General features: G+C 38.3%; 1 protein-coding gene across 1 annotated transcript in view; it reads left to right on the plus strand.

The window, feature by feature from the left end:
- Window positions 1-17,006, plus strand: part of LOC117337448 (leucine-rich repeat and coiled-coil domain-containing protein 1-like) — a 98,282-nt gene that overhangs the window by 52,955 nt on the left and 28,321 nt on the right. The window contains exons 9-10 of the mRNA XM_033898436.1: window positions 2,177-2,316; window positions 8,068-8,184. Of these exons, the coding sequence (XP_033754327.1) occupies window positions 2,177-2,316; window positions 8,068-8,184 (257 nt within the window). The remainder of the gene's footprint in view (window positions 1-2,176; window positions 2,317-8,067; window positions 8,185-17,006) is intronic.

The following is a 17,006-nucleotide window of genomic DNA, read 5'->3' on the forward strand; positions in this document are numbered from 1 at the left end:
GGGTCGTATGGGGAAAGTTAAATTGTCAAGGAGACAACAACAGCCAGGGTCATATGGGGACAGTTAAATTGTCAAGGAGACAACAACAGCCATATTTAAGGTTATGGAGTCAATGTTGTTTAATTGTCAAAGGAACTTGTATTGATCTTTGGCTTGTACTAGTGTCTTAATGCTTCATACAATGCAAACAAAGTTGTTTTGAAGACAAGATTACTAGAATCAAACACAATTCATTGTAAATGTCATGAATGTGGTATTTGTTTGGAAACAGCATTAGCTGTTAAGTGCAAAATCTTGCTGAAGGTGTATTTTGATGTGTATATTGTCTAAGTAACTGTAACATAGTTACACAAATGACAAAGGAAAACAATTTTATGATATGGCATGCCCTCAGCTGCCTGGCCGGGCCTCCAAATGGCGATCTACAGTACTTTATCGCCTAGCCAGAAATACCTGCAGCTTATACCACTGTGTCACATCCAATGCAGTATTAGACAAGAGTCTGCATGAATACGTCCCTCCCTGGCTATTGAAATTTGCAAAAATGTGCAACAAAATGCTGTTTCATTGTTCTGTAAGAAAAGCCCACCACTAGCTTTCTCAAAATGTATATACACCCTTTGTTCTTCTATGATAAATACGGTATTACTCATAATCATATTGGGAATCTACGTTATAACAAGTTAAAACGAAGCTCTTCTGAAATTAGAATCGAGTTATGACAGATTTATTGAGTCATTAAGTATTCATAAAAACAAATGTACATGTAGATTTTAAAAGCAACAGCAAAATTAAACTGAATTTACCATAAGGAATCAGAAACAGATACAAACTTCAATTCGAGTTAATGGTTTAATGTTGATTTGAAATTGATTGATGGGTGTAAATTTGAATAACGTCACTACATCCGTGGGAATGGATAACTATAAATCATTGAAAGCCAATGTGCATTTAAAACAAAACCTGCCGAGTAAGCAATTAAAACAGTGTGGTAATACCCTCCTAAAGTTGGACCAAAGGCGACATCATCATATGTGTGGGATCCTCTTCAGAATTTAATCGCTTTGCATTACATGTTTGCCAGATCTCCTGGGGTCTATGACCAAATGTAGAGGACATTGATACTTTAAATAGCTGCCGTTACAGGAAATTGAAAAACTGTTAATGCTATATGATCAAGTCCTCAGACGTGAGCATCCAGTCGGATCTTTGTAAACATGATTATAGCCATATATAATTCTCATATTATTTATTGACAGAACAGTTAATTTTGTAAGTTGCAAATAAAATTTTGCAGTCGTTTGGGTTCTTCTAAAGTTCTGTATCTGATGCTCAGTTCACTTTGCCTTCAAGTCCTTTATCTCTTGAGATGTATTGTTTAAATCTATTTATATTGTTTTTGGACGTGAAGTGCTGCTTCAGCTGCTGTTATTTCTCACCTGAAAAGGTTGTACACTGTGTAACGGTCCAGGTGAAAAACTGTTCAACATTAGTCTAATCGGAGTTCAGGGGAGACCACTCATACTAGAGGTCGTGAAAACTCCAACTCTTGCCATTTTTAGGTCACCTGAGACAAAGTCAATTAACCTATTGCAATCACCTTTTGTCCAGCGTCGTGCGTCATAAACAATTTACGTTTTCAACTTCTTCTTGATAACCAAAAGGCCCAGAGACGCAATATTATGTCTGTAGCATGCTGGGATGAATGGCTACCAAGTTAATTCAAATGGATGTCCTTGACCTTCATTCAAGGTCCCAGGTGCCAAATGTGCTAAAATATATAAAAACGTTGACTGTTAATTAAGGCCCATGGGCCTCTTGTTATTCAAGTCTCATAGGTTCTGTGACATTAACATGAAGGTGATAAGATAAATTTGAAAAATATATTTCATTTTTTTTGTTTTCATTCTCATAACTATAATTAATATTGACAATTGTTTTCTGCCAATTCATTGTCAATGATTATCGGGCAAGTAGTCACCAATATTTAATTATCCTGGTGTTAAGAGACCAAAATCTACTGGCCCTAGGTCATCGGATCTGGGATTTTTTTTTGCCCAACTTCACACTTTCTTCAAGATAAAGTTGGACCAAGGAATTCTTTTGGAACTTGAACTGAGAGAATGTAAGTGATTTCATATTTCATCATTTTTTTTTTTTTTTTTTTCCGTCACAGCAAAAGAAGACTCATGATGCACAGATGCGAGCATCTGCTTTGACTCGTGAGCTAGAGATGTTGAAATTGACAGCAGAGAAACAAAAAGGACAGATACACCAACTCCAGGAACTACTGGCTGGTCGAGAACAGCAACACAGGTAAGGGTCTGAGTGGTCAGTACAGGTAAGGGTCAGTGGTCAGTACAGGTAAGGGTCAGTGGTCAGTATAGGTAAGGGTTTCAGTGGTCAGTGCAGGTAAGGGTCAGTGGTCAGCACAGGTAAAGGTCAGTGGTCAGTAGAGGTAAGGGTCAGTGGTCAGTAGAGGTAAGGGTCAGTGGTCAGTAGAGGTAGGGGTCAGTGGTCAGTACAGGTAAGGGTCAGTGGTCAGCACAGGTAAAGGTCAGTGGTCAGTACAGGTAAGGGTTTGAGTGGTCAGTACAGGTAAGGGTCAGTGGTCAGCACAGGTAAAGGTCAGTGGTCAGTACAGGTAAGGGTCAGTGGTCAGTACAGGTAAGGGTCAGTGGTCAGTGGAGGTAAGGGTCAGTGGTCAGTACAGGTACACTGTAAGGGTTTGAGTGGTCAGTTCAGGTACACTGTAAGGGTTTGAGTGGTCAGTACAGGTAAGGATTTGAGTGGTCAGTACAGGTAAGGGTCAGTGGTCAGTACAGGTAAGGGTCATTGGTCAGTACAGGTAAGGGTCATTGGTCAGTACAGGTAAGGGTCAGTGGTCAGTGCAGGTAAGGGTCAGTAGTCAGTACAGGTAAGGGTCTGAGTGGTCAGTACAGGTAAGGGTCAGTGGTCAGTACAGCAGTACAGGTAATCAGGACCAAATTAACATTGCGGGTGCCCTATAGTAAAGCACAGTGTCTGTTAGTCGATCTCCAGACAGCTAATTTTTTTTTGAGACTTAACAGTGTTATATTATGTTGTTCGATAGTGGTATAAAAAGTTCCTATAAGTGTCAAGTTCAAGGTTGCTGTTACTAAAGATAGAACTGGGTTTGTAAGGGTCAAGGTCGCTATACTAAAAATAGAAATAGGACTATATTGTTAAAAATACAACATGTTCACTGTGTATATAATGCAGATATTTCTATCACTTTTATAAATTGGGGTGGGTGTCCTTCAAGGTTAAAGAGTCAAAGGTCACACAAAAAGAATTCTTGATTTCTTTCGCCATGATTTGTTAACATCAAAATAATATGTATGTAGGTAAGTAGAAATTAAATATCATTGTAACAGTCAGGGTAAGTCAGGTCTTCAGACGACAGGTGACGGAGCAGCCACACTGCTGTGTCAGTTAAATCTGAATTATAAGGGTCACGGAGGGTCGGCAGAGGTCTATACAGGAAATGATAAGATTTGTGATACGGGAAATGTTGGCCACTGATTGATTTAAGAGGAATACTGATAACCTCCAGTTGACCACGCCCCAAGTACAAGTTTGTGCCAAGTATCGGAATAATTTTTACTTAAAGGAAACATACATTTTCATTATCTTTAAAAGTTTTCTTTCTGATATTGATCGAGTACGTCTGGCCACCTACGTATAAATACACAACACTAATAATGGATGTTTGCCGTGGATGTACATATCATTAATCTTACAATATAAAGTGCTGAAATGCTGAAATATTAAAATTGGATTTTAGCTGATTTTGGCATTCTTATTATTGATCGCCTACTGGTGAGACTGTGGGGGACTATAGGTTCCTGTACTTGACCATCGACTTACAGTCAGTACAACATCAAAGTTTGTCAGCGTTCTAGCAGCTTCATTCCTTGAGGGATTTTGATAAAACTTCACACAATAATAAAGAACTGTCTGGTACAGGTTTTGAGTTTCAGGGATTTGGGGGTCTAGGTCAAGGTCACTTACTATTTTTAGCATGGGCTGGTAGGGGATATGTGTTGTTTTAGAAATACTTAGTGTGCTTGGATATCCGCAATTTTTAAATAATTGTACAGTGTAACCTGTCTAAACCGGATGTCACTGTGACCAGACAATTTGGCCGGTTTACACAGGTATATATTATAGAGATTGGTATAATTATACCACAATTTAGTATATTTTAGAAAAACTATTGGAATTTCTCTATCTGATCTTTATATAGATGCTGTTCTCTGTGATTTCTTTCCTCCCTCGCAGTTTTTTTGGTTGCTCGATGCCTGAAATTTAATGGTTTTGTTTAACGAGAGGGACGCGTTATTACAACTGATATCTGTCAGGATACAGCGCTACAGACAGATTTCTATTACAAAATCTCACGGAAGAATGCAACTGGAAAAAAAAAAACATTTCTTAGATTTAAATACTTCACTCATGTGAAAGTTTTGGTACAGAAAAAAAATGGGTTGGGAAATGGATTCATTCAGTGTCAAATGAGTTTGCATAGGAGTAATGGGTTTGTGAAACATTATAGCTTGAACACAGTGTGTGTTCATTAAGTCAAAGTACCACCAATCAAAAATAGATACTGTAAACCAGCCTTTTTTCACGTACCATTTATTTTCGAGAATTTCAAAATCAGGACAAATTTGCGAAAATTAATCGCTGTGAATTCAAAAAATTTTTTTTTTTTTTTTTTTTTTTTTATTTTATTTTTTTTTTTTCAGAAGTTTTCATACAGTGTAAAGTACATAGTATACAACTGTACTCAGAAGTAATAATCATTATTACAGTATCATAAAATTGTAGAAGATCTAACACACATACACACACACCTTACTCCACATTCATAGAATCATTGATTATCTTTTGATGAATTTTCCAAATATTACATTTACACTATTTAAAGAGAGGAAGAAAGCAGAAAAGAACATGTTAAGCAAAGAGAAAAATTATAACGATAAAGAAAAAAAAAAACAAAAAAAAGCCTGACCTTGAGTAAGGTGACCTTTACTCGCAATCGTTTAAATGATTTCGTAATCAATTGCTAAAAAAGCATTAGTCTATTTTTCAACAAACTTGGTATATTATATAGATCACATAGTCGACATCTCAACACAACCTTCATTTATGGAAAATCAGTCAAAATCTATGGTCCAGCAGCTCTGGCTGGCACAGTTGACGTCTTTCACTTCTGTGGCCTGGGTTCGATTCCCCAATTGGACATAAACAGGTTTGGGGTCACAGGAATCGCCTGACTTCCTGTACTCCAGTTTCCTCCCACAGAAAGACACCTTCATACACTTCCATCATGGTCTCAGCTTTGCATCTGATTATAATAACTAGCCCTCCTGGCCCCATCATCAGCTGTGATAATGACCCCCTATGTATTACCAGCATGACTGACATGTAGGAATTATGTATATGAGCTCAGATGATTTAATAATGCTGTTAAGTTTGCTTTTATATAAACTGTTTCATCACAAGTTAGGAGGGATCAATATTTTATGGGGTAGGTCATTATTTTATGCATGAAATACTGACACCCTGGTCGGTATTTTATTAGGGGTAAAAAATTTATATGACACCGACCATCAAGGCTGCATGGTCGATATAAGTTAAGGTATAACTTGAATTGTGTCACAATTGTTGTAAAATACCTTACATAGGCATTTTTATTGATGTTTAGCTCTCAATTTCGCAAGAAGTATATACTGTATATACATGTATATATATGTATAACATAGTAACAAAAATGAAGAAGGAAGGCATCTTTTTGGCTCGTGCCCTGACCGGGCCTTGAATTCACGATCTACAGCACCCAAACGCCTAGCCAGAAATACCCGCAGCTTCTACCTTGCTGTGTCATATCGGCGTTATTAAAAAGAACGTTTCAATGGCGCAGTGATGGTCGGCCCGATACCCTGACATGATCATTGTGGAAGTAAACCAAACAGGTGTTTCATCATGGGTATGAACCCTCTTAACTTCTGATCAACATAAGGGAGATTTGGAAGTCTTAAAGATAAATACTGAAATAATTAAAACTGCAAGAAAGGTGGATTTTGGGAGTTAGCAATCGTTTGAGCTATCATATTTAGTTTCCAATCAAGGATTTCTAATTGCATGTGTGCAATCTTCAATAATCAATGTACTTTAACACAAAGTTGTTTCATATATGGCTCATTCAATTATTTTTGCTGGAATTTTTATATGTTTTATGACTGGGTCATTTTTTGAAGATTAAGGGGACGACAGCGAGACGTACTGTGCTATGGAATTCTTGTTTGGAAACCCCCAAGGGCTTTCTTCTGAATAATTACGAGATCTGCATGAAGTTGTCGTATTTATTCTGTGCTTTGGTTTGAAAGATTACCCATGTAAAATATCAGCTTTTCTCATTTATTGATCTTTTAAAATCATTTAAAATCACCAGTCTGCGGATGATGCTTGCATGACATCCTTCGAATCTTTCCCTGTAGGTTCGATTAGTTGACACTAGTAGAGAAACCAAACGTAAATAGCTTTCACTTAATTCTCCAATTTCCATTTAAAATATGAAATTCCTTAAATAGTTTTTTAATTATGATATTTAGCAGTTTTCTGCCGACAGTCTTATGGCGATAAATTTGCTAGAGTTTCTATAGTCATCATAATTATGATCATGTGATCATATTATCCTGCATGATCATGTGACAATTATATATTGAATATGTACAGTATGTACTTCTACAGTTGCAAAATTGACAACTGACTAGTATTTATTTTTATTTTTTTCCTTTTAAAAATTCAGTAGCAATCAATATTCGGTATGAGTTGTGAAGATATATATAGAGGTTACACAACGAGTGGTTGTTGGACATGGAATTCATTTCACACTCGTAAGTTATTTTTTTAAAAGTTACAAAAGACACGAGCTTTAGCTAGTGGTATATAACATATATTTATCCAACAGTCAGGCCATTTATACAATGACTTGAGAGTGGAATAACACCGGGTATTGTGGTAGAAACAGAGATAATATCACCGTGCCTGGATAAATCCTTCTTTTTGTCTCATGTGAGTGCTACTATTCCAGCGTCGGCCACGTCAACATTTCCATTAAATTTTTCTCTAAGAACATATAAGCTATCATAATGGCACCTGTAATACACTTGTATCTATATAAAACCATCTAACACATTTCACATTCAGAATTTCAATTAAAATCTTGTTAATTGGACTTTGTTAATTAATTTGGCCATGTTAAAGTTTCCGTTTAGCAAGCTTGGGGTTTCTCACAAAGTAATTGTGCTGTCATTATTAAATCTTAGGTCAATAATGCATGGGTATCCCTATAGACACACAGTTTACCATTAATTGCATGGACTTCGTTAATTAATTGTGCATTATATGTTAAAGTTTTCTGATTAGCTGGGAGTTGAGATTTTTTATAGGACTTCTCAATTTTTTAGCCCACCATCATCAGATGGTGCATGCTATTCAAATCACCCTGAGTCGGTGGTCCGTCATCCGTCCGTCTGTCCATCCCTTCATAAAAAAACTCTTGTTATCACTATTTCTCAGAAAGTACTGGAGGGATTTTTTAAAATTTCATATGTAGGTTCCGCTTCAGATGCAAGGCAGCCATCTTGGATTTTGGCAATTGAAGTTTGTTACAGCTATAGTTTTCAGAAAGAACTGAAGGGATCTTTCTAAAATTTTATATGTAGGTGCATGGTCCCCTTGGTACCCAGTTGTGCATATTGCATTTTGGGACCAATCAAAAAACAACATGGCTGACAGGCAGCCATCTTGGATTTTGACAATTGCTGATTGCTCCAGCTATATAAAGTTATATAAAGTTATTAAATGTTTTGAAGGAAGGGATGAAAGAAGGGAAAAGAATAGAAAAGATCAGTCTTTCATTTGACTGATATGGATCATTCAATGGTGGGGCGCCAAGATGGATCTCTTGTTATGTACTTCAGGAATGAGTTGTATGTATTTTGGGGATGACGTTAAAGTAACTTTGTTTTTCAGGGATGAAATGAAGCTGTGTGTCCGTCCAAACAGTCAAGAGATGGACAGTCTCATACAGCAGGAAAAACGCCGGGCCGAGAAACAGTATGAGAGTGAACTCCGCACCCAGCAAGACAAGTAAGCTAGCTATAGGTTTACTTTGAAAGTTAACTCGTTTCTAACTTTTCTACAAACTTCGAGACAAACTCATAGCATCTGATCCTCGGTGACATGATTACCTGGGACTTGATACAGCACAGCTAGCTCCTCGTGAGTGTCAAGTTGTCTCCCCTTCTCTCAGTCTGGACATCATGCAGTAGCTAGCTATATATAAACAGGACTTATTCTGAGGGCTGTTTGGGACAGATAATGGGCCCCATTCCTACTGAAATTATTTCATATTTAAACCAAATGACCCAAATTTGCAGCATACTCCCACAAGTGATTCCCAATTACTACTTTTCTTTTGAAAATGAGGCTCCGTGTACCCTCACTACAACAGCAGAATAAATTGAACTTCGTCACTGCCGAAAGACTTGAAACAAGTGTCTACAGTACAGCTGTTTGTATCTTCTATATATACATAACAGTGATGAATTTTTATGAGACTTGAGAGTGTTGTAGACCCTAACTTCAGAAGTTATTTGGATGTGTCTACAATTTACTGTAACTATTTGCTAGCCAACATATATTGATTCCCCGTGGTATGCGGTGGAAAATGGTGATCAATTCTTAAAGTTCAATAGGGGGTACATTGTTATGTAGCATGGATTTAAAAATATATTTCTCTTGTCTACAGGAAGATTAAACATTAAGTTCTTGTACGTGTGGAAAAGTATTATTTCTTAGACCCACCCAAGTTATTCCCTAGAGAACAACATTGTTAGAAAAAATTCAACAAATATGAAGAATTTTGAGCAAATGCAAGTATAAAAATAAAGATGTCGGAAATTGTCTGATTATTTAATTCGAAAGTAAAAATTGTCTCTGTGCTGTAAAGTGTAAAAGTCTGGCTTCCACTATAAATGTTTGGATTAAGTGGACCTACATCCAATAAAATGTCTGATGACTGACACTGTATCATTGCCAACTTTAACCCACAAAGTTGATGGACACTCAATTTTATCAATGGTGCAGTTGGCTAGTGATACTGGACTGACGAGTCATGGTCAAGATTTATGCTGGTGCTTTTACGATTCATAAAATCGTAATACAAAAATTGGCCGTTGTATCAATGGTCTCAATTTGTTCTGAGTTTACACGGCTTTTATCGTAAATTATGACACACATTCAGAGAAAATCCTGCGTGCAGCAGACCATTTGGATTAGAGGAATGGGACGGCTATGATTGGTAGAAATAGAAGATATGGAAGGAAACGGAGAACTTCCCATCGGAAATAGGACAGTTTATGTAGAACAGTGGATAGACAAACCTAATTCAGGAGACAAAAGTCTGGAAATACAGTTCACTTTTAAGGCAATGGAACTGTGTGACTATATAAACAGTTTACGAATTATTAGATAATTCTTTTTATTAATTTTCAAGTACTTATGATGGATGGGGCTGTGATAGCTCAGCCGGTTAGAGTGCAGGATGGAGCTCTGATAGCTCAGCCGGTTAGAGTGCAGGCCATGTAACTTCAGGTGAAGATCTGAGGTGCCTGGTTCGATGCTCCCTACCTGTGTTGGATTCTGTTTCTCTGGAAGTTGAGAAACAGGCCGGTCTTTGCTGTCATGGTTGTGTCTTTCGGCTTTACCCTTATAGCTTTGGATGGCATATCATGGGTCGCCCATATGTTGTTCAATGAGGTAGTCACCAACTACTACAGGAATACCCCCACCTCAAAATGAGCTTGCATGGCTGTTCACATGGTGATAAACCCAGAAAACAAACAAACAAACAAACTGTGTATCTTATAGTCTGCTAGAAAGCATACATTTTAATTAGGAGTCTGTTTTTTGTGTGAAAAGTCAACAAAGTTTAAGAAAGTGAAGACCACATTTTTCCTATTGCGTTGGTACCAGACCAAGAAAATTTTAAACTGATTCACACATGTTAAATAGTCTTGTCCCGACATATATTTTTATCTGTATTATAACACTGGCATCCATCATTTGCCTGTTAATTCTTCAGACTACAAAACTGTGCTGTTGTAGTTGTTTTAATGGAAAAAAAATTAACTGTCAGAAAATTTGTCGCACATTCCTTGCCATTTAATATGAAACTGCAGCAAAATTTGAAATGCATTGAAGTGATGTTCTGATCTTTGACGACACATTAAACCTGAGGGTTCAGAATTTTCGGCAGTCACGGCCACAGGATTGACAGGATTGACAGAGGAATATGACAAATGGTCCGCCTACTTCTTCTGCATCGTCAAATTTGACCTAGTTAAAGTTGATTGACAGACAAGATTTTTATTGCATTGTCAAAAAGCCAAAATCAGAACCTGAAGACAGGTCTTGACAAAAATTGCCAAATTCAATCAGGTCATTGTGGAAAATTTTAGACTTTGATATCATGTGGAAAATTTTAGACTTTAATATCATGATAGAGCAGAAATAATCCTATGGAACTCACAATAAATACATCAAAACTATATAGTCCATATTCCAACAGTGAAAGACAGTATTTTATATCCTTTAGGATGATAATCATCATGTGTTCTTTTGAGGTAAGTTATAAAGGATTGTCTAAAAAATGAAAATATATAATGAATATATTGAATTTTGACAGTATGCCTATCAATATGTATAGACATAAAAAATTTTTTTTTAGAGCAAACTCAGGTTAACAAATGCAGCACTTACATTTGCATGCCCACATGTCCGTTTTTGGTCGATATATCTACAGACCGATTAAAGGGTAATTATGTATCAACTTCAAGCTTAATCATAATTCAATTTACTAAAATAGAAATCTTAAATAAATATTTGATTGACAACTTAACAGCCTGAATTTGTTTTTCTGTGGTACAGTATCACAAGGTTATATTAGGTCATCTGATTTGTTAAACAGGCCTCTGGTACATGTACTGACCAAAGGCCGGTGGTTTTTCTCCGAGTACTCCGGCTTTCCTCCGACCTCCAAAACCAGGCACGTACCCCTTAATGACCCTGACTATTATAGGACTTTAAACAAAATAAGCCAAAATGTTGAACCAGTTTTTTTTAAACAGGAGTTACTTAACAGAATACAGGAGATGAAATGTGACCTAGGTTAATATTTTTAACGGGTAATTATATACCGTTAAACCATTGATTAAAGTGTATGGATGTGTGGCATGATCTCCCTATGATACTAGTAATTAATCCATGCACTGTAATCACATAATTATTAGCGAGACTCCACTGAATAATAAAATCAGTCCAATATCTCAAGCTATTAGTTCTCCCTTAATTTGGAACTTACAAGATAACCTGTGACTTTTTGTATCGCCATGGCAACAAAATCCCTCACGGATACCAGTGTCATTATACAATCTACCTGAATGGCTACGACACTGACAGATAGATCTAGGAAAATTAACTGTATCCTCCTCCTTTCAGATTGGAATCTGGGTCAGTTGTTAATTAAGTGGACTTACTTTTGTCCTCATTTATGACTGGCTGTGACACTGTTCAGGTGATGTGGAACGTGTCGAGAAGGTGAGGTCATGTATTTGATGTCAGTCCTGTCACTTAACTGTTTTCTCTTTAGTTCACATGTTGTGAGAAAAGGGAAGTTCAATGAAAGACATCACTTCAGCTTCTGATCATATATGTTGTTAAAAGTGTGATAAAATTTCCATAACACTAGTATGATAAATCTAGGGTAAAAAAAGGATTAGGTATAGACAAAATAGTTGTGTACACCCTCACTAGTTAATGGTACAACCCCACCCATTAATGGTACTCCCTCACCAGTTAATGGTACACCCTCACCAGTTAATGGTACAACCTCACCAGTTAATGGTACAACTCCACCAATTAATGGTACTCCCTCACCAGTTAATGGTACACCCTCACCAGTTAATGGTACACCCTCACCGGTTAATGGTTCACCCTCACCAGTTAATGGTTCACCCTCACCAGTTAATGGTACACCCTCACCAGTTAATGGTACACCCTCATCAGTTAATGGTAAACCCCACCAGTTAATGGTACACCCTCACCAGTTAAAGGTACACCCTCACCACTTAATGGTACATGCTCACCAGTTAATGGTACTCCCTCACCAGTTAATGTTACACCCTCACCAGTTAATGGTACACCCTCACTAGATAATGGTACTCCCTCACCAGTTAATGGTACACCCTCACCAGTTAATGTTACACCCTCACCAGTCAATGGTAATCCCTCACCAGGTAATGGTACACCCTCACCAGGTAATGATACTCTTTCACCAGTTAATGGTACACCCTCACCAGTTAATGGTAAACCCCACCAGTTAATGTTACACCCTCACCAGTCAATGGTAATCCCTCACCAGGTAATGGTACACCCTCACCAGGTAATGATACTCTTTCACCAGTTAATGGTACACCCTCACCAGTTAATGGTACACCCTCACCAGTTAATGGTAAACCCCACCAGTTAATGGTACACCCCCATCATGTTAATGTTTCATCCTCACCAGTTAATGGTACACCCTCACCAGTTAATGGTTCAACCTCACCTTTTAATGGTATACCCTCACCAGTTAATGGTACACCTCACCAGTTAATGGTATACCCTCACCAGTTAATGTTATGCCCTCACCAGTTAACGGTACACCCTCACTAGTTAATGGTACACCCTCACCAGTTAATGGTACACCCTAAACCAGTTAATGGTATACCCTCACCAGTTAATGGTACACCCTCACTAGATAATGGTACTCCCTCACCAGTTAATGGTATACCCCCATCATGTTAATGGTACTCCCTCACCAGTTAATGGTACACTCTCACCAGTTAATGGTAAACCCCACCAGTTAATGGTATACCCCCATCATGTTAATGTTTCATCCTCACCAGTTAATGGTACACCCTCACCAGTTAATGGTTCAACCTCACCTTTTAATGGTATACCCTCACCAGTTAATGTTATGCCCTCACCAGTTAACGGTACACCCTCACTAGTTAATGGTACACTCTCACCATTTAATGGTACTTTCTTGCCATTTAATGGTACACCCTCACCAGTTAATGGTAAACCCCACCAGTTAATGGTACACCCTCACCCATTAATGGTACACCCTCACCAGTTAATGGTACACCCTCACTAGTTAATGGTACACCCTCACCAGTTAATGGTACACCCTCACTAGTTAATGGTACACTCTCAACATTTAATGGTATCCCTTGCCATTTAATGGTACACCCTCACCAGTTAATGGTACACCCTCACCAGTTAATGGTATACCCTTGCCAGTTAATGGTACACCCTCACCAGTTAATGGTACACCCTCACCAGTTAATGGTATACCCTCACCAGTTTATGGTACACCCTCAACAGTTAATGGTACACCCTCACCAGTTTATGGTACACCCTGAACAGTTAATGGTAAACCCCACCAGTTAATGGTACACCCTCACCCATTAATGGTACACCCTCACCAGTTAATGGTACACCCTCACTAGTTAATGGTACACCCTCACCAGTTAATGGTACACCCTCACTAGTTAATGGTACACTCTCACCATTTAATGGTATCCCTTGCCATTTAATGGTACACCCTCACCAGTTAATGGTATACCCTTGCCAGTTAATGGTACACCCTCACCAGTTAATGGTACACCCTCACCAGTTAATGGTATACCCTCACCAGTTTATGGTACACCCTCAACAGTTAATGGTACACCCTCACCAGTTAATGGTACACCCTCACCAGTTAATGGTACACCCTCACCAGTTAATGGTACACCCTCACCAGTTAATGGTACACCCTCACCATTTAATGGTACACCCTCACCAGTTAATGGTACACCCTCACCAATGAATGGTACACCTCACCATTTAATGGCATCCCTTGCCATTTAATGGTACACCCTCACCAGTTAATGGTTCACCCTCACCAGTTAATGGTACACCCTCACCAGTTAATGGTACACCCTCACCAGTTAATGGTATACCCTCACCAGTTAATGGTACACCCTCACCAGTTAATGGTACACCCTCACCAGTTAATGGTACACCCTCACCAGTTAATGGTATACCCTCACCAGTTTATGGTACACCCTCAACAGTTAATGGTACACCCTCACCAGTTAATGGTTCACCCTCACCAGTTAATGGTATACCCTCACCAGTTAATGGTACACCCTTGCCTTTATATTTCTCACTCATTGAATTGCGCCTAAAATGATCAGTGATATTACATGTATCTAAATATTGAGCCGTAAGTTTAACAAAATCTTTCTCAGTGACAATTTAACAAGACAGACGTGATTTAAACAGTTTACATCGAGAATATTGACATGATATATCTCCTGGGCACGAATACTAGATGAATTGGGACATTGTATGCCATCAATGGTAAGGCTTCTAGGATTAATTAGCTAGCAGTTATAGAGGGCTCTATTTATTCTGTCTGGTGGAAGTGATGAACACCGTTGATAAAAACCTCCTAAAAACATCAATTTAGTGTCGTGATTACATTGAGGCAACTGTCGAAACTGGACTAGCTTGACCTACATCTGTAGTGTGTCAGTGAGACTTTACTATCATGTAAAGGAGTGTTAACGATGGAGGATATTGTGATTGGACAATCTACCGTTTTACTGGTGCCGGCTCATCCTGGTTTCAGCCAATAATACGAAATGTTACATAGTCTGGTACGAATCTTAATTAACCTACTTCACATTAAGTATTTTCCCCAATGGGAATTTTCTGCCTGAACATCAGTCTAAATCACTTTACTGTCTCGGTTCACTGAACATTATTTACAGCCATATAATGTGAAAAAAATTTCCAATTCTTTTTCCTGGAAATTGATTGAGAGTCCTATAACAGCCAGACAAGGTTTAAGCTCATACCGATGATTAATGCACTGACACTAATCTGCCTCACAGCTCCCTCATTCAGGTTGATAATCTTTTATTTCTTTGGTTTGGTTGTTTTTGTTTAACGTCCTATTAACAGCCAGGGTCATTTAAGGACGTGCCAGATTTTGGAGGTGGAGGAAAGCCGGAGTACCTGGAGAAAAACTACCGGCCTACGGTCAGTACCTGGCAACTGCCCCACGTAGGTTTCGAACTCGCAACCCAGAGGTGGAGGGCTTAGTGATAAAAGTGTCGGGACACCTTAACCACTCGCGGCCCCAATCTTATATTTCATGGACAATAAAAACCACAATAAATCCCTTACTGTCAACATGGTTATTTTTGCGTGGGATTAATTTCCCGATTTCAATATGTAAACTTATATACGTGTGGGGGTATTTTTCGCGATCAATCCACTTTCGCATGTAGTTCAAGATTACGTAAATTGATATCAAATGATACGCATGAGGGAAATTTTCGCGAACTATTACGGAGTCCATGTAATTAGCGTAAATTTCCCCCTCACTTAAATTTCAATGTTTACAGTATTAGGGTATTGTGGTAAAGATATTCTTGTCTTTGTCTTGTCCTTGCCTAGGTTTTGAGTGGTAATTACATTCTGCCAAATGACTGTTTCCTAATTGTGTTTCATAATTGTTTTTCATAATTGTGAATATTTTGGATAAGTTCTAACAATTGGCTAAAAAAAAAAAAAAAAATACAAAGGACATTCAATCATTATATTCCTTTGGCTGTTTTCCTATTTTTTTAACAGGAGCGTACCAGTATAGATGTGTTGTTAAATAAACTATATAAACATGAGATCTGTCGGAAAGAAATTTGGATTGGCGGCCCCTAGAATTAATTGATTCAGGGATTAAAGTCTCTGAAGTTTAGCTCAGGGATTGGCCTCTGGAGTTTTCAATGGGCCCTAGGAGTTTTGTCCAGGGATTGGCCTCTGGAGTTTTACCTAGGTATTAGCCCCCAAAGTTTAGCCCATGGATGCAATGGGCCCTAGGAGTTTTGTCCAGGGATTGGCCTCTGGAGTTTTACCTAGGTATTAGCCCCCAAAGTTTAGCCCATGGATGCAATGGGCCCTAGGAGTTTTGTCCAGGGATTGGCCTCTGGAGTTGTCTTCATTGAAGAATATTACTCCTTTGGTAACAGCTAGCACAGTTAAAATTCCATCATGCATGCATGCACACATAAAAACACTACTTAATAACCATGCATGTGCAATTGATGGACATGTAGAGATGAATGAACTCATGCTTTCACTAGATTATCTTCAGTCAGTGGGACCTGCAGAAATGGTGTATATAATTACTAGACAAAACTTTATTCATGTTATCACCAGATTTGCTTCCTTAGACAATATGTCTACATAAAATTGAAATCCCATAGCCCAAGTCATTTTTCCATAGACCTGTTTTGTAAACATATTGTTGAAAGTAGCATAACTGTCACACAAATGCTTGCATCATCCAGTAATAGCACGCCATTATGGGTAAAAAAAACCTCTATTGTAAGCTCTGATTTTATATGATCATTTGTCAGAAAATATTGGAATGTTGTTTACATGAATTGTAATGTATGTCAGGACTCAAACTTTTCATAGCCAATGGGGCAAACACTTTTTACAAATTTAACATAGACCTACTAGGTGTTCTATAGCCTCTGGCCATCGGACCACCTTTACTTTCGAATACTGCCTCCATCCACCATATATCAATGAACTGGATGCTATATATGATTACCCTGAGATCCTTCCTAGCCTGACGACGACCCTCAAAGACCCTTCTTTGCCTGAGGTTGACCCGTAGAGACATTTCCTTGCCTGATGGCGAACTTCAGAGACCTTTCCTGGCCAGTGATGACCCTCAGAGATCCTTCCTGGCCCAGTGATGACCCTAAGGTATTTCCTGGCCCAGTGATGACCCTCAGAGATCCTTTCTG

The sequence above is a fragment of the Pecten maximus genome, chromosome 11, assembly GCF_902652985.1.
Source record: "Pecten maximus chromosome 11, xPecMax1.1, whole genome shotgun sequence".
Classification (NCBI taxonomy): domain Eukaryota; kingdom Metazoa; phylum Mollusca; class Bivalvia; order Pectinida; family Pectinidae; genus Pecten; species Pecten maximus.